This window comes from Ursus arctos, unplaced genomic scaffold (assembly GCF_023065955.2).
Source record: "Ursus arctos isolate Adak ecotype North America unplaced genomic scaffold, UrsArc2.0 scaffold_22, whole genome shotgun sequence".
Lineage (NCBI taxonomy): Eukaryota > Metazoa > Chordata > Mammalia > Carnivora > Ursidae > Ursus > Ursus arctos.
Window position 1 is genome coordinate 25635980 of NW_026622897.1, and position 26078 is coordinate 25662057.

At 47.5% G+C, this 26078-nt stretch overlaps 1 protein-coding gene across 5 annotated transcripts in view; it reads left to right on the forward strand.

The window, feature by feature from the left end:
* NTM (neurotrimin) overlaps nucleotides 1-26078 on the forward strand; it is a 927363-nt gene that overhangs the window by 263234 nt on the left and 638051 nt on the right. The window contains exons 1-2 of one of the 5 annotated variants that reach the window (XM_057316614.1): nucleotides 12689-13181; nucleotides 14360-14482. The exons of 3 other annotated variants lie outside the window; for them this stretch is intronic. In XM_057316614.1, coding sequence (XP_057172597.1) covers nucleotides 14425-14482 — 58 coding nt within the window. In that variant the 5' untranslated portion in view covers nucleotides 12689-13181; nucleotides 14360-14424. Of the gene's footprint in view, nucleotides 1-12688; nucleotides 13182-14359; nucleotides 14483-26078 lie in introns of those variants that run through there. One more of the 5 variants, XM_026505378.3, reaches the window with a different exon arrangement.

Genomic DNA, 26078 nt, shown 5'->3' on the forward strand with positions numbered 1-26078 from the left:
TTCATTTCAATCTTAACGTCCACATTCAGACCTTACAAGCCAAATGGGAAAGGAAGTCTGTGTATGACACCAAACTCTGAGCAGTCTTCTCTTCTCTACTGTCAAGCCATGTCTTCCTCTTTTTACCATCTCACCCAGTTTTAACACTCATCTCTACCATGGAGCCCTCTTCTAGTGATTGGTCTTGGCAGTCTTCTAGTTCTTACGCATTCAGGTCTCCATAGCTGGTTTTGTAGGTGTTCTTGGATACATATATATTCACATATAATTCCTTTCCTCCATTGTATCAGAGCTCCCATATGCCCTTGGGAAGGGTCAAGTATTGTCTTTCATACCATTCTTTCACTGGTCCTTGCATAGATCTGGAGATAGTGGGTTACATGGAGCACCCAGAATGGGTAGAAATTAATGTTGGGGGCCAGATCATGACGCCAACACCATTCCACACCATCAAAAATATCCATGATGCCTGGCCTTTGCCAACAGAAATAGAAAGCTTATATTCTAACTATTAAGGGTATGAAACCCCGAGACCAATCTTAGCTATAAATGTGCACATACGGAGGCATGTTGTGCAAAAGGCCAAAAAAGTATCCTTGCACGGTCAACGCAGAGAAGTGGACAAGAGGGGAGGTATACTTTATGAAGAGGCTCCAAAGGGCAAGCACACTATTGATTATCTAAGACAGGGGTCAGCAAATTATGCCCCCTGGGCCAAATCTGGCGAAGTTACCTGTTTTTACGATAAAGTGTTACAGAAATCACACTCGCGCTTTTGCATGTGATCTAGGGCCGTTATCTCACTGCAACAGCGGGTCAAGTAGTAATGCACAGACAACATGACTCAAAAGCCCAAGTATTTACAACGGAACCCTGTTCTCTGCTTCTATTTTTGATGCACACAATCTTCTTCTAAACTTCACATGGAAAAATCTCGGAAAGTCCAACTCCCTCCTCCCTCCGTGCCTTAATCCATTTTCTTTCCCTGCCATACATACCAATTTGAAAGATGCCCAGAACCTTAATTTCCGCAACTCAGTCATTTCTTCAGAATATTCAATGCCATGGTCTACTTAGATGAAGATTTTCCACGACGTTCCAGATTTTTTTTTTCATTGTACTTTACCTTTTCAGAGTACATTTTAGCATAAATGATACGGAAATTATTTGTGCATTGTCTCACACTTAGAATCTCTTTGCCAGATCCTGCAATTTGGCCAGGAATTTCTGGGGTAGGTGTGATAATCATCAGACAGTTCTCGACACCTCCACCCAGAAATGTATAGTGGGAAATTGAAAAGAAATGAACTCTAGAGGGGGTTTCAATCTCAGCTTTTTCGACTTTTGGAGTTTTGTTTCAATTTTAACCTACTATTCCCAGTATGACATATTTCCTGGTTTTCAGTATTGATTTTTATATTATAGAAGAAATACAAGGATGTGCTCACTGTTTCTGGGTCATGTTCACACCATAATGTGTTCACTAAGGAGTGTGTAAAGCCCTCAGTCCAGAATTATATGGAGACAGAAAATGTGAAAGGGGACGTGGAACCAGTAGGCTGCCTTGCAGGGCTCTCCGACCTGAGGCTCTACAGAAAAAGGTTAGCCTTCACACCCAAGCAGCACCAGCTGAGAACTCTGGGCTAACTCATCTGAAATCTCACACATTTATCAGTGGGATTATATCCCCCACCAACCTTCCTTAACAAAAGGTCAAGTGGATCACGGAGAAGTGTCCAGAAATAGCAAAGCAAGTCCTTGAGACCCAGAGGTATTTGATCCAGGGAAAATATGAGCCCTGAGCAAAGAAAGGAATTCACAACTTTCTTCAAACTTGAGAGTATCACCAGTAAGAATGTTCTTAAGTGCACGGATAGACCTCAGTAGTTATGAAATTGTGCTAGGCATGAACAGTGCATCTCTAAACTTCGAGAATGGCCTCACAGAGGGCACCCACCACACTGTGGGCTACGATGCAGAATTTTATAGGAAACAGGCCTTTAGAGGAACCCCTTAGTTTCCCAGGTAAGAAAGGGCAAGTGATGAAAAACAAACTGAGGGGTAAGCAATCTCACATCCAGTGCGCTTCTCAGTCTGCTAGGTTTATTTTTTCATAGATGATCTCATTTGATTCTTGCCACATGTCTGAAATTCTATAAATAATGTCCATTGAATAAATGAGAAAATTAAGCCTTAGCAGAGTTAAACATTTGTCCAAAGTTTATATAGTCTGTTAATCATGGAACTGGATAGAAATTCCTCTCTGATTCTTCACTACACCATGCAGGGTTGGAGTACTATTGTCCCCAGCTCTTTCTAGGACCAGTGCTGAGGGAAAAAGTTGACCTTTGTGTACCTTGTAGGTAAGCTGTGTTTTGTTTTGTTTTTGTTTTAAACCTACTACAAAAGATGATTTTAATGTTTATTTCAGGTTATTTTCTCCAGGCATATATTGCATCCCAAGCGAAGTACAGCTTAGGACCTAATTTCTTTTTGTAACATATACTCACAGTTACCCCATCATTTTGTAATATGAAGATAGTTTAACGACCGTACTAAGAAAAGAGAGGGGGCAAAAACATGGGGGGTATGGTGGCAGGTGGGCCATCCCCATAGTCTCCTCTCTCATTATACTTCATTACGTGGCATGAGGGTGTAGAACGTGAGATTTGTTTCACATTTCTCTTGGATTCACAAACTGCTTTTTGTGGCTTATCCAGAAAGAGGAAATAGAAGAAGAAGAATCACTCTGAGTTGCGTGAATTCAAATGGAAGCCAAAGGAAGCTGACAAATATTGAAGCATGAGCCAGAGACAAAAGTGGGCCCATGACGTCTGCCGATGTTGTGTCTAGGGTTGTTCATTTCATCATGTCACGCGGCAGGTGCGTGGTGACAGGCTGTTGTGCTGACAACCACAAGTGTTCCGTTAAGCACTGCCACTTGCTCTATAACATCGCCGTGGAAGAGGGAAAGATGCCTTTGTCTAAAGTTGAGTAATAACGATGGTAATTAAAACACCATGCATGGCCCCAGTTCATGGTAAAAGGGAATTTTCTTAGATCAAGCAAATCTAAAAGGCACTGCTTTGATAATCATAGGCGAGTATGAGGCTTCCAGAAACAGAATGCAGTATTTGCTTATGTATGTGGGGGAGGGAGAGGGGGAATGCTTATTGATGGGATAAGAAGTGGTTTGAGTATTCCCAAGGCACTTTCAGTACCTGGAGAGAGCTCCATAATTCATAATCCTGAAATGTATAGGCTGATAATTACCTTAATCACTGGAGAAACATGGCTGAAACGAACTGAAATAAGCCATAAAACTCATTACAAGATAACAAGATTCTATCTATTCTCGGAGGTCACGTTAATGTTGCATAAGGTCAAGGAGTTAATCACCTCTTTCAGTAGAAGCACGTAGATAAGAAACTGGTGTGTGTGTGTGTGTGTGTGTGTGTGTGTGTGTGTGTGTGGTTAAGTCTTTCTAAATTCCAAGACAATAGAGACGGCCAGGTAGGAGAAAGGAAAGTGGCTGATAGTTTATGAATAATCCACAATTTTGTGCTTTCCTTTTTTGACTTTTGGAGTACAAACATCCAGGATATCAGTGATTGTGAAATGGGTTTGTTTTGCAAATTTAGCATTCTCCAAACTGACCCTCCCCCGCCCCCGTATGGTTCAAATAGGCTGTCTACAGGTTAATAGTGGTACAGGGCTATGGCTTGAGAGTCTGAACAAACTTCTTTCCCACTGGCCTGGTGAGGTAAACTGCAGATAGTTATACAGGAAGGAATCTTAGGCATCGCTCCCTCTGTCCTCCTCAGTGTTTCCGATGAGAGAAACAAGGCCCAGGCGGGTGCAATGCTAGCCAAGTCCCTCGGGCCATTCACAGTGGATGGAACCATGAGCTAGTCCAGGATACTATTTCACCAAAAGATCAGGTTCTTAGGGAGGGAAAGGCAGAAGCTAGAGGCAGCAGATGTCGGGAAGATGGAATCTCTGCCTTCCCCAGGGATGCTAAGAACAACGCCATCTTGAATTGGGGCATCACGTCCTCACGCATAGAAGGTGAATATTGGTTAACCTGGCCCAGGGGCTCTTGCTGCTTCTGCATTTTTGTCCTCATTCGATGCAGGTGACCCACCTCCTCTTCCCTCCACGCCCTCACCTACAACTCTGTTCCTCCCTCTTCTCTGTAGCTTCCAAGACTCTGATCTTGCATTAAGATCTAGATGTCCCTGTTTTCTCAATAAAGACTGGAAAACAGCAAACCAAACAAACTGCCAAAAGAATGTTTATGAGGAAAAGTGAGAGTTTGTGCCCAGTTCATAGAAAATTCTCAATAAAGTCATCATCGTCGTCATTACCACCATCACCAGTTTAAGCAGGGCTGAGGGATGAAAAGAGACAAGAGACCGCCAAGCCTCATCACTGCTATGTCCTCCATTAAAAGAAATGAGCTAGAAATGCAGCAGAAAAAATATCTATGTTTTAAAAAATACAATTACTGTTAAACTGTTAATTCCAAGGAGACATCTAAAAATCCCTCTGCTTCCCTTATGGGATGATGAAAGAGTCATTGTTTGGGGCCACAGGGTGACTCCAGTGTCAGCTCCCAATGTTTTCAGGCACTTAGATATCGTTCATCATCAATAAATTGCATGCAAATTTAAATCTACTGATCTGGAACCCTAGCTTTTTGTTTGTTTCTTGGGTTTTTTTTTTGTTGCTGTTGTTTTGTTTTGTTTTTTGTGTTTTTTGTTTTTTTGGACATGTGGCTTATAACTCACAGATGAAAAAAACCGAGAGTGCTGTCATTTTTTAGTGAACAGAACAAGGAACTAGTTTCTGGCTCCTGCAATTGCCAACTTCTCTTGAAAGTATTTTCTTTGAGATTGCTTTGGGAAAACAATTTAAATTAAGCTCCCAGAATATGCATTTTTTGAGGATTTACTTTGATAGATTCTATGTAGGTGGTTACTGCAGAATTAATCCCCAGTAAATATGTCTTTGATAATCAGTTGATTTTCATTTAACGCACAGCAACCACCATATAAACTCTAGTCAAGTATATCTTGTCAAGAAAAAAAAAAAGTTGAATAAATACTAACCGGTGATTAAATTAGCTACTTGTTACTATTTGCAGCCAAATCAATTGGATAGATTCAATAGTAAATTTTTAAGTGGGATTCCCTGAATCCCAAGAATAAATTTTATTCACTGATATCGATAGGATTCTCAGGTCTACATTCAGCTCAGGGCTAGTAAGTTTAAACGTTCGCTATCTGGGGATAAATGAAGAAAGCATAAAAGCCCAAATGAAATCCACTAGGAAGGGAATGCTGAGGCCAGCTCATCAGCTGCGCTGTTCCAGGGAGCTCTGTCCCAGACTGCTAGAGGTGGTCTCCAGCCATGCTGTCCTCTATCCAGGAAGCTGACACCTTCCAGCAGAACCCTTAGAAAATGGGCATGGAGATTGGAGTCTGTACCCAAGTTCTAGATCTAGGAGTTAACACCTTGTGACCTAGGGCAAATGATGACCTCCTGAATGAACACTGATTCCCTCTTTTGTAAAATGGGAGCGTAAAAGAATATTGACCTCAGAAGCCTTTAAGTGAGAATTGAATGCAGTGCTAACATACATGAGAGGATTGTTTACACTGTTCGGCCCATGAATAGATACACTATTATTGTGATGTTTCCCCAGTGAGCAAGGGCTTGGGATAATATAGTCTGATGAGGCTTCGTTGGCAACCAAATGCATTTGGGGGGGAAGTTGGTATCCAGATAATACTCAGATTTCCAGTAGCTGCAAAACAGAACCACATAAGATCTTGGGCATGGGGCCCAGACCCAACTCCACACAGCCAGTGGCTCACCTTCCCAAGCACTCAACCCACCCTCGCTTTAATCCTTTTGGAAGATTGCTCCTAGGAAGTGTTGCCAAATGGGCAGCAGTACAAATTAGAGCAAGACGGCAGCTGACTTACCTTCACTGTAGAAAGAGCCAGAGTGGATCCTGGGTCGAGCAGAGGTCCATCCTTTACCTCCCTTACTTCCTTAGCTGTTCCACGGAGTCAGAATTCTGGAGCTAGAAACTTTGGGTGTGGTTCACTGCAACATGCCCCCCACCCCTTAGCTGCTCAGGGTCTCCCTTTGGCCCTGAAGGGAAGAGGAAGGAATATACCCACATTCTTATCAATAAACAAGCGCACAAGAAAGGTGCTCCACACCATGTGTCCCCTCCTCCCTGCATTGGGGTGGGAATCTTAGAGAGTCGGGGGGCTCCAGACCCCCAGAGCAGGAAGTGAGCCTGGGAACATGTGGCAGCTGCTGACAGTCACTCCGCCTTCAGAAAGCCACTTGGAATGCAAGCTGTGCCTTGCCTTCATCTTTTACTGCTCTGCCACACTGGTTACTGGAGCAACCTTATTACCAATCTCCTAAAAATCCCCATAAAATCCATAGATCACAGGCTATAGCATTATTACAGCACCAGCTTGCATGATGAGCCTCTGCAATTACTAGCCAGGGGCTGGAGGAAGCCGGCCGTCGTCACCAGGTCCCCACCCACATACACCGTGTGGACCACAGAACCAGCTCCAGAAAGACCCAAAAGGAAGGAAAGAAGAAAGAGCTCTCGGCAGTCTCTCCTTTAAGTTTCCCTTTCTTATAGATCTTCTTCTGAGGGGGTTCTTTTTCTTTCCCTCTTTGTTCTTTCAGTTTCAGATATATTCCTCCACCCACTGTCTCTCTTAGCCTCCAGAAACAGATGTGGGACTTGAGAAAGACAACTCCATAGTTGTCGGCTCCCACTGGGGGACCAGCAGCAGCCGGCGGGCCGTGGGGAGGGCGAGGCTCAGGCCTGGCTGCCTGCAGCTGCGGGAGAAATCTCTGATGAATTTCAAAACCTGCCTCTGCTTGGGACGTGATCAACAGTCACAGCAGGGCTTCTGTGTTTGACTATATGAACAAGCTCAGAGGGAGGGAGAGAATGCAGCCCCTCCCATCCTTCCCTCCCCTGCCACAGTGTAGCGGACTGGAAGGCCCGGGCCAACGTGCATGCCTCCCTGCTGCGGGCATGCACCTGCCCTGAACAGAGCAATCCTGCAGAAGGGGGACAGCAGATCCCGGGCCGTCAACACGCAGCCCCACTGCAGCTGTCCCCGGTCCTCATGCGAGGAAAGTGCCAGGTACAGAGCAAGGTGTAAGGTGGGGCCAGCCTTTGGCTCCTCCCAGAATGTCTGGGGCAGAGAGCTTGAGACACCCACACGTGTGGGGTCCTGGAGCAGCTTGCAGTAGGAGAACACAGGTGGGGAGCGCGCCCAGAAGCCCGCTCATTGGGAACTGCCTCCTCTGCCTCTTTCTAGGCTCTCCAGAAGAATGGCTTATGGGGTGCATTCGTGCTAAATGCTGCTGGAAGGAGGCTGCACATTGCAAACGTCCAAGCAAACAATCAATCAATCAATCAATCAATAAACAAACAAACAAATAAATAAATAAACCCTGTCTCAGGTTATTATAGCCTCCAGCCTTATCAGAAAGGCGGTTGTGGTGCTCACAGAGGTGTTTGTTAAATATTCATTGACTAAGCTTCTAAAGCCTCACTCTCCACCAGAAAGCAATGCGACAGCCTCCTTGCTTTCCCGCCTATGAAATGGGTTGCTCAGTCACTGATTAACTCAACAAACATATAACACGTGTCTCCTCATGCACACAACTGCTCTAGGTGATGGGACAGTAAGGTCACCTCGTTCCTGTCCTCAGGAAGCTGCTTGTTGGATCACAGGATTCCTTTTTAGAGGTATAAAGTCAACCCTCCGGGCAGTAGCCGAAGTGGGAGAAGGGAACGCTGGCCTCTTTTTCTTATGGCTGTGGAAGTCTCTTTCACAGAAAGCTTTCTTTCTAGACATAGCTCTAGGTAGACAAGGAAAAGCCAAGTGGACTCCCTGCTCAATGGCGGGGCCAGTGACCTTATATCTGCTCTGGGTCAGCCTAGTAGGTGAGGGGACCTCAGAGCCCCTCCCCCAACTGTCATTGTGATAGGAAATTACTCCTACAGGCTATTTTTCTTTCTGAGAACCTCAGAGGCCATCAGTGCAACGCTTCTCAAAGTCCCCTCCTCCTACCCGCAGCAACAGCATCACCCACAGCTCTGCAGAAATGCAGATTCTCAGGCTTTACCTCAGACCCGCTCCATCAGAAAGGGGAGGAGCTCAAGAGCCTGCGCGCCCGCAGCCCTCAGTGCTTCCAGGGTCTCCAACGTGGCTGCATGTTGGAATCACTTGGGCGGTTTTTAAAAGCACTGATGCCTGGGTCCCACTTCCAGGGATCCTGATTTCACTGGGTGGGATGAAGTTTGGGGACCAGAATTTGAAAAGCTGCCCCGGTGATTCTAATGTGCAGTCAAAGCGGAGAACTGGGAGAGGACGCTAAAAGTTCTGCTGTTGAGAAGAGGGGCCCTTGGATCCTTACCCTACCCCAGAACTTTGGCTGCTGTGCTTTTTGTTTTCTAGAATTCTTAGCCATTTCCAGACACTTGCACAGTCATTAAGGAAAAGATGCTAATTAGTCGCATGGAAGCTGGCACCTCTCACCTACCTTTCTGGAGCCATCTCACAGATAAATAGGCAATGTGCAGTGAGGCGAGGTCAGGAGCAGTTCCTGGGGCTTCCTGGAAGCACAGGGAAGTGGCTGGCACAGCTGGTTTTGCACAGGTGGCTGCTCAGAGTCACAGAGGGGGCTGCAGGTTTAATGCAGTGGGTGGGTTGGGCTGCACCGCTGCTTGGTCTCAGACGCCCTCCCCTGACACTGCTTTCCCCCCACCCCCACAATCCTCACCTAGGAATGGTGGAGAAAGGGGGGGCGGCTGATCAGGAAGAAAATTGAGATTTCCTAGCTGTTTAGCACATGATGGTGTCTGATGGTGAAAATCGATAAATATATTCACTGGAAAGAAAAGAAAAATCTACCCAGCCAAGCTCTGCGTGAAGCCAGGAGGGGAAAGGAAAAGCATTACTCAGAGGAATGCTGGTCTCCACTGGAAACCCCAGAGCAGCCTAAAACCCGTTTCCTTCTGACATGCTGGGACCAGATTCATTGTCCATCTTGGCATCTGCCCCATTCCACCATTGGACATGTTGCGTAGCTTCTGGGAAGACCTCCTCCCCTATCCTGGGAAAGAATTAGAGGGCATATGATGGACAGTCAGAGCCTGTCCATTATCCGCCCCCCCCCCTTCATTCAACAGATTCCAGCTGACATTTCCCTGGGCCTCTTCTTACCCACCAACAGAGTATTAGTAGTAGACCTCTCCGGAGTTTGGAGAAGATGTGGGTAGGAAAGGGAAAGGACTTTTGCATTTCAGCAGTGTTCTGCCTTAGAGAAGAAGAGAACACGGAAAAAAGTCTGAGAGGCTCCACCCACCTCCATTCCATTTGGAATGGTGGCTGGAAAAGAGGTTTTTTTTTTTTTTTTTTTTTTTTTTTTTTTTTTAAGATTTGATTTATTTATTTGACAGAGAGAGACAGCCAGCGAGAGAGGGAACACAAGCAGGGGGAGTGGGTGAGGAAGAAGCAGGCTCTTAGTGGAGGAGCCTGATGTGGGGCTCTAACCCAGAACGCTGGGATCACACCCTGAGCTGAAGGCAGATGCTTAACCACTGCACTACCCAGGTGCCCCACGGAAAAGAGGTTTTAAATCCATCTCACTGCCTTTTAGAAAACTTACCTAAATATACTGTACCTCTAGCTGACCCTACATAATTTTTCTACCTAAAGAGACTCAAAAGCAATCCTCATTTCTTTTCCTTCAGTAATATAGCATGGGGGGGTGGCATAGACCTCTGAATCAGGAGAATAACTGCAGGTCTGTAGGCCTCATCCCCCCCCCCCCCCCACCAGTGGCATGGGTAGAGCTGGGAGATGACACAGGCCACACATGGTCTGTTAAGGAAGTGCTACTAAAGGTTACAGAACACAGATGTGCCATCAGGGCTCCGGTGGGTGGATTTCCAGATTCCCAGTTTGCACAGAGGAGGACTGTGGGTGTCAGGGGAGACAGGAGGGACCCTGCTGAGCCCTGGACCAGAGTACTTGCCCTTGCATCCTGCCTCTTTCCTTGAAGACCCAGAAGCCATCGGAGGGAGCCTTTGAGAAAAGGTAGTCATTGGCTCAAGGCCAGAGCTGGTATAGAGCCCAAGTTTGGAGTAAGTACGCAACTGTCAATTTAAACCTTTCTCCTGGGGGCCCCTGGCTGGTTCAGCTGGTAGAGCATGTGACTCTTGACCTTAGGGCTGTGAGTTCAAGCCCCACTTTGGGTCAGAGTTTGTGTATATGTATTGTGTATATACACATCTCGCAGAAGATATATGCAAGATATGTATATGCTCTTCTCCTAGAAGATGACCTGCTTCCATGGAACATTCTTGAACTACTTTTGGAATGTGTACATTCTGAATTTGCAAGTCCTTTGTGCTCCATGTCGGGCGTCCTTTCTTAACTCTCAAAGGCTGAGGAGTGTCCCCGGCTGAGGGGCTGAAGGGGTTACCTGGCTTGTCCTTCACACTCACTGTCTTAGTCAGGAGTGGAGATCTGGAGAAGGAGAACCTCTTCGGTTGAAACCATGTTGCACAGTTAGGCTGTCACTATTTGTGGTTTTACGACAGCCCTAGAATGAGCAGCTAAAAAAAATCACTGGAATGGATCGGGCTTGTCGTGCCTTGAGTGGGGACTGAATGTCAAGTCAGCCCCATCTGCAATGTCTGGGTTCTCAGTGCGTCAGAAAGGCGAGCATCTGAGCCCCGTCTCAGATTTCAGGACAGCTGCGGGAATTCCATGGCAGAAAGCTCTGCAGTGCACGCGGGGAGGGACCGAAGGCCATCTTGTCCTTGCCTGGGAAGGATGGGGGACAGATGGTGGCCGGCAGATTTTTAATGCGACATGGCAGCGGGGGCAGCTCAAAAGGGCCAGCCTCTTCTTTGAAGTTTTCCCTGATAGTCCCCATTGAATTCCAGGGTATATATATATTTTTCTTTTTTATTCTACTCAGCACCCAAATGAAAGATACAGGCACCCTGTCCTCTCAGAGCACCCCATGCCTGCCCTGTCCTGTCAGCGATGATGCCGTATTAGGATTCAGCGTCTCCTCGTCTGTTTTCCCTCTAGACTCTAGGAAGGCAGGGATCGTATCTTTCATCTCTGTAGCCCCAGCATTTTGACAGTATCTGGTGTACAGAGATCCACGATTCCTTATCTCTAATTCCAAATTCAAAAAGGTCTGAAAATCTAAAGTTTGCTATAACTCATTTGCAGTAAAATCTGGGCTCGGTGTTGTCAAGTTTGCAAAGTCGAAAAGTGGTAGAGTAGAAACAACAGATCTCTAAGAAATGGCAAAACAGAAGTGCTAAAAGCCACTGCAAGCAGAGGGAAGCCGCGAATTGGCCTCCGACGGCACAACACTGAAGGTGGGTTTAAATGTTAGATATGGGGGCTCCTGGTGGCTCAGTGGGTTAAGCATCCGACTCTTAACTTGGCTTTAGGTCATGGTCTCAGGGGCGTGAGATCAAGCCCCGCATTGGGCTCTGCACTGAGTGGGGAGCCTGCTTAAGATTCTCTATTTCCCTCTCCTCTGTGCCCCCACCCCACATTCCTGCTCTAGCTCTCTCCTTAAAAAAAAAAAAAAAAAGTTAGATATGATTCCCAAAGATGAGGGGGTGGGATAGGGAGATGCATGAGGTATGTGGGATGGCATTCATGCCTTTCCGAGTATTTCCCAAATTTTTATATTCCTCTCTTTCCTCGAAGTTTTCAAGCTCTCACAGGGCTGAGGCTTGAGTCCCGTTTTTGTTTTCTTTCCCCGTGGTGTCCCAAAAAGGGTGCCGTGAGGACCACTTTGGGGATGGTACAAAGCAAATGCAGTCATCACCCAGAATCCCCCTGTTCTGCTGGAAATCATTCTGGGCCTTGTGCATAGATTATGATCAAGAATATTTTCCTGAATAAATGAAAATTTAAAGAGTGTGACTTTTTTTTAAATTAATAAACTTTAATTTTTAGAGCATTTTCGGGTTCTGGCAAAATTGAGCAAAAGTACAGAGATGGCCCCCACACACCCTGCCTCGCGCACCCCCACCCCGACCCCAGAGACCGCTGCTGGTTGCAGCTCCAGGGCCTACATTGACACACCGTTATTTTAATGCCTGTTTGTTCTTCCTTAAGAGTGATAAGCAGGCAGACAGGCCTGGCTCCCCTCAGATCTGATTCAACACCTCTCTCCTTCCTGCCCCCACACAGAGGTTCTTGGTCTACTGAGGAACTTGCCCCGCTGCAAGCGGCAGAGCAGAGACAGAAAAGGATTACAAGCTTTGAAAGGTGTAAACACTGAGAAGGCAGAGAAATCATTCCTGTGCAACAGAGGGAAACACGTAGGCATAGATATTAAAGATGGAAAAAGGCCTACGAGATCAATTCCCTCCCTCGGGGCTCAGAGGAGGGGAAGTAATCAAGGCGCAGGAGCTCCTGCTTTTTCATTCTCGGGGAAAACAAAAGCCTCACATTCTCCCCCAGCTGCCCTTTGCCCTGAACCCAGCGCTCTCTGTCCCTTTCCAGGAGTGCGGCCTAAGGACCGCAGGACCCAACACCACGCCCTTCACACTCCCTGCTCTTCACAGAGCCTTGGCACATTTCAAGTATCACGACAGCCTTGCGACACCCCAGTGGGTGTGCCCGGTGTTTAGAAATCCCTCTGTCTCAAAGAGGAGGCTGAAGGGGTGCCAGCTGGTGGACTCCTCGCATTGGGGTGAGAGGTGGAGCCGAACCCGAGGCTGGAATGCTGAGTCCTGGGCCTGGCTTCCCACAGGTCCTGGCAGGAGGCGGCGTCGCCCTCAGGATCCCCTGGCGGCAGGCCCTGATAAAACCTGAATGTAGCAGGCTTAGCAAAAAAAAGAAAAAAAAGACGACAGAGCACCGTCCTTCTGAAAGTAGGGTGTTTTAATTTGTGTGTAGGAAGAGAAGTTTCTGAGTCAAATCATTTTAGGAAAAGCTTAAGCAAGGCCCCTCACTGTGGACATTGTTCCAGTCTTTAAAATCCGAATGTGGTCGTGAATCTCCAAGAGGAGAAGGAGGAGGCAGCATTTCCTGAAAATATTTGACCACGATTCTGTTTCTGGCAGAGCGTCCCGAGTGAGTATCTCTTTGGGGGATTCAACATTAAGTCTGGTCAAATGGGGGACATGTGGTTATTTTTCGATTCAATCTTCAGCTCTGGGGTGTCGTCCATAGAGGTTCTCAGAGAAGCTTGGAGGAGAAAAAAAACAAAAACTGAAGTCTCTGAGAAGAGGCTAAAAGAGCTGAGTTATTCAGGCATAATAAGAAAAAGATACTGGCAGGCCACTGAAATTGAATTTAAACTATTTAGCACGTTAGGGGATTTGGTACATAGCAAAGGGAGGGTCTGTTCTTGACATAGAAGGCTGGAGCCTGGCTTCCCCTGCGGCAGACGGAGGTGGGGCACACGCTAGGCTGTGGGGACCCTGCGGTGTGAAGGGTGCAAGCCTTCCCGACCAGGAGCCAGGCGAGGTGTGGACCCAGCATCCTGCAGTTCTCAGACAGAGGGTCTCCTAGAGCAAGCATGAACCAAGTTGCATCCTCCTTTGAGGCAGGGGACAGAGAAAAAGACCCAGGCAGGTCACGCTGGCCTTGTGGTATTGTGATAACAAGCAATCCTGTAGAAGCAGATCTGAAGCGTGAGTACTAAGTGTCACACTTCGTGTGACAAGGCGGGGGAGTGAAAGGGTACATGAGCTCATCCCAGCCAGGAGGAGTGGGGGGGAGCTGGGCAAGGCAGAGAGAGGAGAAAGACTCAGAACCAGGGCCATTTGAAAAGGTCCCAGAGCTGCAGATGGACAGTCACCCTGTGGGGACTGCGACCTCCCTCCTGGGTAGGCATTGGCCAGCGCTGACCCCAGGTCACGGAGGCCCCGCCTGAGAGAAAAGAGGCTCCCCGTGCCTTGCAACTTCAGTACCCATGCCTGAACTCCCCCCTTGATCTCTATGGTCTGGGTCTCCTCCATTCCTTCCTGACCTTTCCTCAATGAAGAGGGGGAGGAGGCAGTGGGAGGTGAAGGTGGAGAAGAGGGGCAGAGAGCCGCGACAAAACAAAAGGAAAATCATGAAGGGAGGCTGGGCCCTGGGGATGGGCTTCTTGCAAAATCTCGCGTTTCATTAAATATAGAAAGGTAGGATGAAAAAAAATAATATTCACTCATTGTTACAATTTCAAAGTCGGAAGCTGGCCTTGATTTCAAAGAACTTGTATGTAATGTGATGCATGGCTTTCTCTTCTGTCTCTCTTTTTATAGGTAAGTGACATTTCATTCTGCTCATCCCCAAGGCAAAGTTGGATGTTTTTAAAGTGGAAAAAAAAATGAGCGGAAAAAGAAACGGGGAAGGTGGGAAGAGGTGGCAGTCGAGGGGTCGCAAAGGTAGGTGCCCACTGAATTCATCATCCTTTGCACGGACAGGCGAGGGGGTGGCTTGTCCCCCCCGAGAGTCGGCGGTGAATGCCTTTCCCGAGGACTAGAGGTCCAGGGCGTGGTTGTGGCTTTTGAGAAGGGAGACACCTTTGCTCTTGGAAAGCGGTTGGTTGCCAAGGGGTCTTTCTCTGGTGAAGTTTTGATTCTGAAATGAGCTGGAGTTTTGTGTCTGATGCGATGAATCAGCTCTTTCGCTGTGCGTTGGTGGCAGAGGAAGTAGGGGAAAGAAAACATGTTTACAGCTGGAGAGGCAGAAGTGAAAACTCCCAGCATAGGAATGTGGAAGGTGACGGTTTCTGTCATGATCGCACTGCAAGTGGTGTGGAAATTTCTGGATAGAACAGAGATTTGTGGAATTGGTGGGGGAAATTGAGGTCCTCTGGTACACTATGCATCATTTACTTAATTTTAAGGCGTGTCTAATTGCTGTGGACGTGTTTTTCTATGCCTGCCTGGTCAGTGAGGCTAAAACACCACTTACTTTCCTCTTAGCATGAAGCAGACTGGTTTTCTAAATCTAGAGTCACTATAATCTCCTTATTTCTTTTTGGTCATTCAAGGAAGGCATTTTGAAGTTCAAAAAGACTCATTTGGGTTTTCTCCTGTTCTGAAATTCCACGGCTCTCCCCAAAGGGTAAAGCAGAAATGCTTTTAGTTTTTCCTATAACTTGCAAGACATCCACTGGGGTAACTGACTGATGGCTCTGCCCGCATGTATTGGTTATTTTCTTTGAGAGAAAGAAATATAAAACATTCTATTTAACAGTCAATAAATCTAGATGGGGAACATAAAACCCAATTCAATAAAAATATTTAAAATGTGCCATCTTCTGTTCTGTCCAATTAAGGGACATAAACAATTGATTGGAGGATGGGTTGATAGGAAGGGGAAGAAGAGAGGTACATGTCCAATCCGTGCCAAGGTCCTCAGAGGAGAAGGTCTCATCCACGCAAAAGAGACAAATCTGTAGATAGTGGGAATTTTAGAAAGAGGCAAAAAAACCCAGAATTCATTATTAAAGGTGTTTAATTCCGTTTCTAAAATGTGGATACACAGATGTTCTTTATTTTTTTTTTTTAAAGATTTATTTATTTATTTATTAGACAGAGAGAGACAGCCAGCGAGAGAGGGAACACAAGCAGGGGGAGTGGGAGAGGAAGAAGCAGGCTCCTAGTGAAGGAGCCTGGTGTGGGGCTTGATCCCGGAATGCTGGGATCACGCCCTGAGATGAAGGCAGACGCTTAAAGACTGCGCCACCCAGGCGCCCCCACAGATGTTCTTTAAATTCTCTTTTCCTCAGTTTCAACAAAGAGGATAAAAGCTCAAAACACAACTTCCTCCCCTGAAATGGGAGAAGTCTCATTGTACTTGGAAAATCACAAAATCTCTCTTTCCTCTCTTTGCATGATGTTGTATCCAAGCTTGTGGTCTTTTATTATATTTTCACTGAATACATGGTGACTCATCTTACATTTTCATGGCGTCAGGCAGGACTGGGAATGCTTCTGGTTGTCCGCCCAGCATAATGGGGGAAACGAAGCTGCCATCTATCTGGGTCCCAGGCCAAGTGAGAGCTTCGCACACATCCCCAGGCTGTTTTGAGAATGAAGATACCCTGCAACCTAGAAGCAGTCCTAGAATTTTGCCCAATGGGGCAAGAAGAAGGTGGGGTTCTTTCTTAGTCAAAGGGCTTTCTGTAGCCCCTTGAATATAAAGTGCAGGTTTCTTTTTACTACCTTTCAATCGAGGTTGATTGGGTCAGTGACTTAGTTGGAAAATTCATCAAGTTCTAGAATTCATTGACCAAATAAGGGCTGTGATATGATTTCTTCCTTGTCTTGATATTCTGCCTTTTTTTGCAGATGGCAGAGTTGAATGGGCAGGTGGGGGGAGGCAGCTGTCCCCCCCAGGCTCGTCTGTTTGATACCTCAGCTTGCTCTGTCTCTTCTCAGAGACAGGGGTCTTTGCCAGGCCCGGATTATTGTAATAGATGAAATTGATGCTTCGGAATTTCTTGTTCATCAGGAAGTAACAGGGTATATGTTAATTTTACAAGAAAAATTTCCACAGAGCATATAAGTAAGTGCACGGGAAGGTTTGATTCGTGTTAGTAGGCTGCAATTCTTGAACTATGAGACTAAAGTGCTATTTGCACCTCCCTTATAAACAACACATTCCCCAGCATCGCTCTGCCCTGTGGATGAGGGGGACGAATGGGTGGTGCTTGCACACGCATACATCCCCAAACACACCACCGCTTGTAAGTACGCATGCACGCAAATGCGTATTTTTAGATGCAAACGCACATAGCTGTGATTTTGCTGTTGAAAGGTGACAAGGACCAAAGGCCTTTCTCAGAATCAGATCTGCCCTCTCGCTATTGTTTCCTAAGAGATGGAGATATGTGTTCTGTTTGAGTCCCCCATCATTTATCAAACGCCTGGCCCAGCAGCCGTATTTAACTTCACAGCTTAGAGGCCAAAAGCACCAGATTCTTCATTTGCTTTGGAATCCATCAATCTGGTAGCTTCCCCAGCTTCCCGGCCCCTGGTTGGCATAGTGAATCATGTGGGGTCCAGCATTGATCTCCCTTCTTCTGTTTTTGTCTCTACTCCGGGTTCTGTGCTCCTCCTTGACCCTTCTGTCTGTCTGGGCCACTTCCGGCCTGGACCCTGGACAGAAGGCCAGGCTTTCTGATGGTTGGATTTGTGCTTCTTGGGCACCAGGATCTCTGGGTTTCAGGAAACAGCAGGGAGTATGAGGTGCTACAGACTGAAACAAAGGATATATCGAATTCCACAGGCCCAGCCTTCTGCCACCCCCGCAAAGCCTGCTTTGGGGACTGCTGAAATCCCCACTCTTCAGGCAAGGAACATTTTGTTACATTTCTTTGAAACTAACCTTTACTGAGTTTCAAACACCATGCTAACCAATCTCTCTCTCTCTCTCTCTCTCACACACACACATACACACACTCACACATATTTTGTTTTCTAAAACAATCCTATGATGTTGGTTTTATCATCGTCTTTTTATAAACAAGGAAATTAAGGCTTAACAAAACGGGATAATCTGCCTAAGGTTGCTTGACCTTGAAGCCTGAATTTGAATTTGTACCTCTCTGACTCCAATATCCGTGCTCCTAACCTCTTGTCTTCCACCTACACCACCTGTGCTCTGTTGGAAGTGTAGAGGGTAACAGGAAGGAAAGTCTTTAAGCTACATTGGGCTTGCTCCTTTCTTGCTCTTTCCATCAGCCAAACTCTGGGCCACATAGGCAGTCTCTAGACAGGGCTGTGGAGGAGCCGGCACGGGCAGATGAAATTTCAAGAACTGGACACGGGCCTAGAAGAACTTGGGTTTGAGGCCTGCACCTGCCATGAATTTGCTGTGTGCCCTCAGGCAATTTATTTAATTCTCTGAGCCTCTGACATCATGACAAAGGCATATGAAATATAATACTGTTTCATAAGCTTAATGGGAGGCCAAATCAAAGTCTCCTACCCAAGAAAGTCCTTTCTGTCATTCCCCAAAGCCCCTTTTCACTCTGGCTCAGCAAATCTCCAAGTCCAGTTCTTGATTTTTCTGATGAGGCCCAGAGTTTTTGCCAAGAGCAAGGAATGGTTCCTGGCAGCTTCCTGAGTCTTCCTTCCGTTCCTTTCAATACCAGGCCTAGGGGGTGGAGCAGAATGAGCCCGCCAATCACTCAGAAACACGTGGGGCCCCAGGAAATGCGATGCCCCCCTCCCCAGCGGCCCGCCCCCGCCTGCCCCGTACCAAACCAACACGTACGCTGCCTACCCGTATCCATTCCCGTGTCTCTTCTTTCTCTGGTTCCCTTGATTGTGTTACTAGAACGACACAAACCTAGTGGACTGGAGATGTAACTCATTATCCCAAAGGCCAAAGGTGATCAAATGCAGGTATCGAGAATGTGATTAGTGCCCTCTCATATCCTGCTTTAGGATTTCAACCTTTCCTTCTTCCAGCAACACTGAACGGTTGCTCTCCTACAGTGGCCACCATGCTTTAATGGCAGATTAAAAGCCGAGAGGCTGAACAAAGGAACTAGGACCAGCCGGCGTGTCTTTGGAGCTTGTGTGGCTGGCGAGGAGCTCCGGGAACTGAGGCTGTGGGTGCATCTATTAGGCACTGGGGGGCCACATGTGTGCCCACCATGTGCCGTCGGGAAAGCTACTCTCTAAATGCTTCCTGTGTTTGCCGGTGGCATTCACGCACTCCCTCCTGTCCCTCAGGGAAATTAAGAGAGGATCTCCTCTTAAGACTGACAGCTGCTTTGTCTTACCCCATCCTTTCCATACCTCATCTCTGGAGTGAGTTATCTTAATCCTGACATTTGCCCAACCATTCATGGTAAAAACCTTTTTTGTACAGCAGGGTGAAAACTATTTTGGGTACACAGTGATTACATTGATGTGAGAAGCCAAATGTACATGCCAGGCAAATGAGGGATAAAGGGCTTTATCTAATCAACAAGGGCACTGTTGTGGGGCCGACGTTGTGTCCCTTCCAAAGTAGGTATGTTGAAGCCCTTATCCCAGTACTTCAGAATGTGACTGCATTTGGAGATAACGCCTTTAAAGAGGAAATTAGGGGGAAATTAAGGTCATAGGTGTGGGCCCTCTGCTGGTGTCCTCATAAGAAGAGATTAGGACGCAGACACACACAGGAGAGACCACATAAGGACACAGGGAGAACATGGCCATCTATAAGCCAAAGGGAGAGGCTTCAGCGTGAACCCAAACCTCCAGACATCTTGACCTTAGATTTCTAGCCTCCAGAACTAAGAGAAAATACATTTCTGTTGTTTCAACCTCCTGGCCTGCGTACCGTGTTATAACAGCCTATGCGGACTGATAGAGTCACAGCGTGAGTTCATCAAGACCCACGCGAGTTGTCTGGGAACATGCAGAGACTCCTATGGGCCACAGAAAGAAGGCAGGTTTGCAGGTCAAATCCCTGCACGGCCATATTTTGCTTGACCTTTGGCAAGTTACCATGCGGATCCTCGGTTTCCTTATCCATACAATGGGTATGATAGATATCTCACTACTGTTGTCAGGATTAATTGAGATAAGGAATAACAAATATTGTCAGACTCTAGTGCTCAATATCCAGTTCTCTAACTCTTACTGTTTCTTTTAATAGTGATAGGAATAAATGCAATTTTTGGTGTGTGGCAGGTATTGGGCAAAAGGCTCACCTGGGGCACTTCCTTTAATCGGGCCTCTTTTCTCCTGTTAATTGAAGACGAGTCTGTCCTCAGGACTCTGTGCTAGGGTTGTTGAATTCATCAACCTGCAAGCCAAGGTCTGAGAGAAGGCTTGTACTCTCTACTCTTCACCCCTCCTGACTGATACTCGTCAGCGCTCAGCCTTCCTGGCTTGGGGAGAAGGACCGCCTTGGATGGCTGCTCATGAGAGGTCCAGACCCCCTTTCCTGGGCTGCCTCATCGCCTGCCAACCGTAGGTGTTCCTCGATTAGCCTGAAACTCACAGTTACAAACAACTGAGGCCAACCTCGAAGGATTCACTTACAATGATTTGAACATCATTAGAGATGAGGCTAGTGACCGTGAACACATAGTGCAGCACAAACACACACGGTATTGAAGGGGCTGGGGTGTCAAGTATTCTGCCAATGTCTTGGTCTATTTGGACATGGAGCTTCGCCTGAAATGTGCCCCTCCCGGAGCAGCGGACCTCGGAATGAAGAAACATACTTGGCGAACACACACAGTTCTGACATCCTGAGATGAGGGAAGCCCTGACCTCCAGGCAGAGGCTGACTGAAAGCCGAGAAACCCTTGCTGGCATTCCCATTGTGCGTTCACCAGTGACACAGTCCTCACTCAGCATTTCAGGTCCTCGGACAGACAGAATCAGTCCAAGGGACGTGACTCACAGAGCTACACTCACAAAAAAGTTGATGGACACACCAGAATTCCCACTGAATAATTTACCATGGGGGAAGACATGTCTTTCCAGAGAGTGTGGGAATGGACATTTCTGGAAGCTGAGTTATTGACAAGTTTTTTGGTGGGGAAAGATCTAAAGTAGAGGTCCTCTGGTATTTTCTGACCCAACATAGCTGAGAACGAGAGCTGCCCACCCCCATTGGTGGCCATACCGAGGGCTACCGTAATTTTCCGTTAGGGGCTTGACAGAGGAGCTCGGGGAGGATGGAGCACTTTGAATTGTCCCTCCCATCATGCCATTAACATGGCGCTTAGGACCCCAGTGCTAGGAGGTGAGTGGGCCTTGAGGGATGGCTTATCTCCCCTTGCCATCCCAGCTCTTTGTCCACTTAAAATTCCTTAATTTAAGAGAGTCCTCCCTCTGCCTTTAAAGAGGAGGACCCAAATCCTCAATCAAAGCCACGAGGCTCTGGAGGTTCTGGTCTCTGCTGCTCTCCAGCTTAGCTCTGTCCTCTCTCCAGCTACATGGGCAGCCTTGGTCTTAGCCTTGGTCTTTGGTCATTCTGCCTGGAAAGCACTCCTGCTCTCACTTTACCTGAGTGACCCCAGGTATCCTTTATAACTCCATCCAAGACCCTTCCTTGGAAAAGCCTTCCTGGTCCCCAAGCTGGATCACGGCCTGGGATCCACCCTTTTCCCTCAGTGCATTTGTTCTGATTGATCCTGAAGTATTCATTGGTGATTTGATGCCAGCCCAGTACAAGACCAGTAGCTCCATGACAGCAGGTGCTGGAGCTGCTTTGGCTCCCCATAGTCTGCCCCACACCTGGAACAATGTAGGTACTAATCCTGCTCATGGAGGGACTCGGGGAAATGTCCCTGTCCCACAGAGGTGCATTCCTTCGGAAACAGGGTTAGATCAAGAGCGAAACATCTCTGGACAGCCTTTTCAGGAAGGACACAGCTAGGTTCCTCTCCGCGCTTGCTCGAGGTTGAAAGAGCTCATTGTAGACCTCAAGAGGTTGAGTAGTTCCCAACTCTGACCTCTTCCTGGAGCAACTGGGGGAGCTTTTAAAAACACTAGTGCTCTTGCCCCATGCCTCGAGGTTCCCACTCAAATGCTCTCTGGGTGGGCTTGATCTTCCTTACGTGTTTCCATGTGCAGCCGGGCTTGGGGGCCCCTGCTTAGAGACATTCCCTTTCCCCACTGTGTGAGCTTTGATTAGCTCAACTCCAAGTGAACCTTTCTTTCAAGTTCTCGTCATTGCACACTGTGCAAACCACTTCTGGTGCTTCATGTAGCTTGATCCTCATAATATCAAAAGAGAGCTTTGGGCATTCCTATTTCGTGGATGAGAAAGCACAGTCCAGAGAAATCAAGCATCTCAGGGAAGGACGCACAGCTCTCACATGAAGAGGCAGGATTTGAACTCATGTCTATCTAATTCCAGAACCTGGCCTAGAGATGCTATATCATTTCAGCTCCCATTCTTTTTTTTTTTTTTTTTTTAAAGATTTTATTTATTTATTCGACAGAGATAGAGACAGCCAGCGAGAAAGGGAACACAAGCAGGGGGAGTGGGAGAGGAAGAAGCAGGCTCATAGCGGAGGAGCCCGATGTGGGGCTCGATCCCATAGCGCCGGGATCACGCCCTGAGCCGAAGGCAGACGCTTAACCGCTGTGCCACCCAGGCGCCCCATCAGCTCCCATTCTTGTGTCTCCTATGACATTTACTCTCAGGGATGCCCGGCATTCCTAGGGATTCCCAGGTAGCTCAACAACCTGAGAGTTGAACAAAGGGCACTGTGGCCACTGCTCTGAGCCGTGCTGGCCCTTTCTTGTCGAACAGGAGTAAGGTGGAAGGTATAATGAGACAGAAGCAAAGACTTAAGACAACACATTTCCCCCTTGTAATCCCCAATTTTGGACAAACATGGGGCCCAGAAATGAGTGAGGGAATTAAATTAACGAACACAATTTCTCCCTGTCATTGAACTCTGACTAATGAGTCTATTTCTGGGTAATAAGAAGGAGCAGGAAGTGACAAGGCAGTGTAATGAATTAGTGGCCCAGAACCTCGTTAGTCAGAATAATCTTTCCACGAAAGATAAATGATGCAAACATTAATTATCAAGCCAGGGTGGAATGCATCCCATTATTTGGCTTTCTAAGAAATCTATCCCAGTCATTATGAGGCATTTCAAACAACAACAATAATAATAAAGTCAAGGCTCAGTGAGAGCCCTAACCCCCCGGGAGACTCGCTGATGGTGGGAGGAATGGGAACCAACCAGCTCTCTTTTCAAAAGGGGCCATTCTGGATTCTCCTGGAAGCCAGCTGTGTGCTCTGGGTCATGTTTCAGGACGATTCCCTGGCCCCAGCCTCTGCATCCTGCAGCCTAGCTGTCTCTCCGGCTTGGTTATTCGCCGCCCAGGCTGGGTCCTTAGTTTCAGGTGAGGCTAGGAGTTCAACAGGCACATTCTCCTCCATCCAGAAAAGAAAGCACAAGGCCCTGGTTTTTGCCAGGAACTCCAGTATCCTAAAAGGAGAGGAGTCAGAGATCATAACCATGGAGGAAATGGAGGGCAAGGGGTCAGGCTCTGGAATCAGCTAGCTTCAGATCCTGGCTCTGCATGCGTGAAAGGGTTGGCTTGTTTTTTCGTGGGAGAACTGGTAATAGTGGAAGTATTTAGTTAAGAGGATTGTTTATGAGGGTAAATAAGGGGCACACAGAAGATGCGTGGCACCTGTTAAGGGTTCAGTGGATGGCATCGATTTTTTTTTTTTAATGTAGTGCTCGGGCTGTAGAGCTGGCAGACTGTTGGGGCATCCGAGACAGTTCCCTTGTAAGGATGAAGAAGGTGAGACAGGACAGAGCTGCAGTCCAGCCAATGTCACACAGGGGGTGGGGGTGGGGTGTCGGGGATGAGCACCTGGCCTCCTGGCTGCGGGCTCCCAAGCTTCTGTCATCTCAGGCTGCTTTGTCGCCTGGAACTTTGGTAGGAGCCCAGAAGGGAAGTGGGGAGAGGGAGGAGGACTTTGCTCAGAACTGAAGTCGAGAAGGCTGAATCCGTAATAAACGTGGTGGCTGAGGCCGTGACTCGGGAGAATAAATAAACCGGAATTAAAAACTATAAAAAAAAGTACTCGGCAGCATCCTGGTAATAAACTTGTCCGTGACTTCACAGCTTAGAAGTTCCTCGACTTCTAAAGACTTGAGCTCTCTCGTGACTGTGCAGGGGTCGGCGGGAGGCCTTTGCTGCAGGGGGAAGGTGCTGGAGTTAGAGGGGCTGAAAGGTGGCCTCCTTCCAAGCCCTGTCTGAAGTGGAGGCGGCCGGCTGCTCTTGTTTTTCAGGTTTCCTTGTTATCTGAATGGCAACTCTTGGTCATGAAAGAGGAAAAAAACACAATTAATAGGGAATGAATTTTAATTGTCTGACTTCTCATTTGTAGGCGATTAAAATGAGTTCCCTGTTAGGCAATCATTCTAAGATAACAGAAGGCACCCCAAAAGCGCTCCTCTCTCCAGTTGCCTCTGGAGCCTCTTCCCTGGGGGCCCAAACTGGGGCTTTGGGTTTTAACCAAAATGAACCAAATGCAGAAAAAATAGGGGAAAAAATTAACTTACTGCCAGAATTTTTTTCTTTTTCTTTTCTTTTTTTTTTTTTTTTTTTTTTGAGGACCAAATGCCTGTCTTAGTTATTCTGTGGCATTGGTTTCGTTCACATTTGGGGAGTGCCGTAGGAAGGTTGCTTGGAGGACAGGGTTCAGCTGCGTTTGGGCCACTTCAGGGGATCAGCTCATTCACTGTCCACCTGGAACTGCGGCTGCTCATGGGGCTGCCCTCTGTCCAGGAAAACAGAGCCTGGCCACGTGGGACCAAGGAGAGGGGACCTGAGAAAGGCTTACCCCGCCCCTTTGTCCTCTTCCCCTGCCCAACCCCACTTGCCTCTTGTTGCTACAAAGGGTCAGGGAGCTGAGCTTCTTTTCTTTTCTTTTTTTTTTTATTAAGCTTTACTGAGGTAGAATTGACAAATAAAAATTATATATATTTAAGGTGTACAATGTGGCAATTTGAATACATTGTGAAATAATCCCCAGAATTGAGCTGATTAACATAACCATCCCCTCCCCTAGTTACCATTTTCTTTCTTTGTGTGCAGTGAGAGCACTTGAAATCCAGCCTCTGGGCAAAACTGCAAATACACAATACAGTATCATGGATGATAGTCACCTTGCTGTACACATGTCTCCAGAACGTACTCATTTTGCGAAACTGAAACTTTGTACCCTTTGACCAACAGCTCCGCTTCCCCCCACCTTTCCGCTTTCTGCTTCTATGAGTTTGAACTTTCTTAGATTCCACTTACAGGTGATCACGCGGTATTTGTCTTTCTGTGTCTGGCTGTTTTCACGTAGCATCAGGTTCCTAGCAGCACAGTTCACAACAGCCGAGATGTAGAAACATCCGAAGTGTCTGTAGATGGGTGAATGGATAACGAAGACGTGGCGTGTAGACAAGCCGTGGGAGGTCACTCAGCCTTAACACAGGAGGGAATCCTGCCCTTGGGGACAACATGGATGGACCTGCGAGGGCTCTGAGGTTTCCTTGTTCTGACACAGGGCTGTCCGCCAGCACAGCCCGCTCTCCCGACTTGGCCAGTGCTTTCCCCAGGGATGGTGGGTCCCTGAGTCACTAAGAATGTGACAGATCCTTATATGTAGGTGAATGAGACCGAGCTGCCCTGTGTGAGGAGTGGGACAGCCTTCCTGTGGAGATCGCAGGCCCCCTCAGTCCCCTCCCTGAGGGCTGTGGAATGTAGACCTGCTAGTTCCTAGAAGCCAAGGGTCCTGCTAGCTCCTTCCCTTTCAGCTCTCCCCATGAGGCACGCTCTCCCTCCCTGCTCACTCTTCTCCAGTGTGTCCCCCTCTTCCTCCTGTGCCTTTCTCACTCCCATCCTCCTTGCTCCCTCCCCTTCATCACCTTTTTCTCATCCTTTCTGTTCCCCCTGCTTGCTCTCTACATAAAAGCACCAGGAATTCCTCCATAGAAGGTTTGGCTCAAGAATATGCTAGGTGGCTCTTGGCTTCTTGCCTTTCTAGGTATGCTCTACACTCAGCAACTTTATGGCTGTCAAGGAGCCATCTCTGTCCCCCTCGGGCAGACCCATAATCGGCCTGGAAGGCCAGTTCCACCTCCTCTGTTCCCTGGGGCTCTATCTGGCTTCCATTCTCACCCCCACCCCCAGCCCATCACTGCACAATTTATTCATGGAGGGTCAGCAGCACCTGTCTCCTTCCATCTAAATTACCTGCATATTCAAGGGGATTAATTCATAGCTCCTGCTTGCACTTGCCTTATTAGTTCTGGGCTTTGCAGAGAATGCTGTTAAATCAGTGCTAACTCTGCATCTGGTGGAGCGGTGGGATGAGACCTAACAGGACTCTCCCCCCCGCCCCCCGGACTGGGCATACCTGTAACTTAGCCTAGCTGGTGAATGGCTTGGAGCCCTGTGAAGGTCAGCCAAGAGCCAGAGTCATAAGAAGTTAACGCCTGGTGCCAATCTGCGGGTCACCCGAGGTTGACCAAGTGCCAGTCAACAA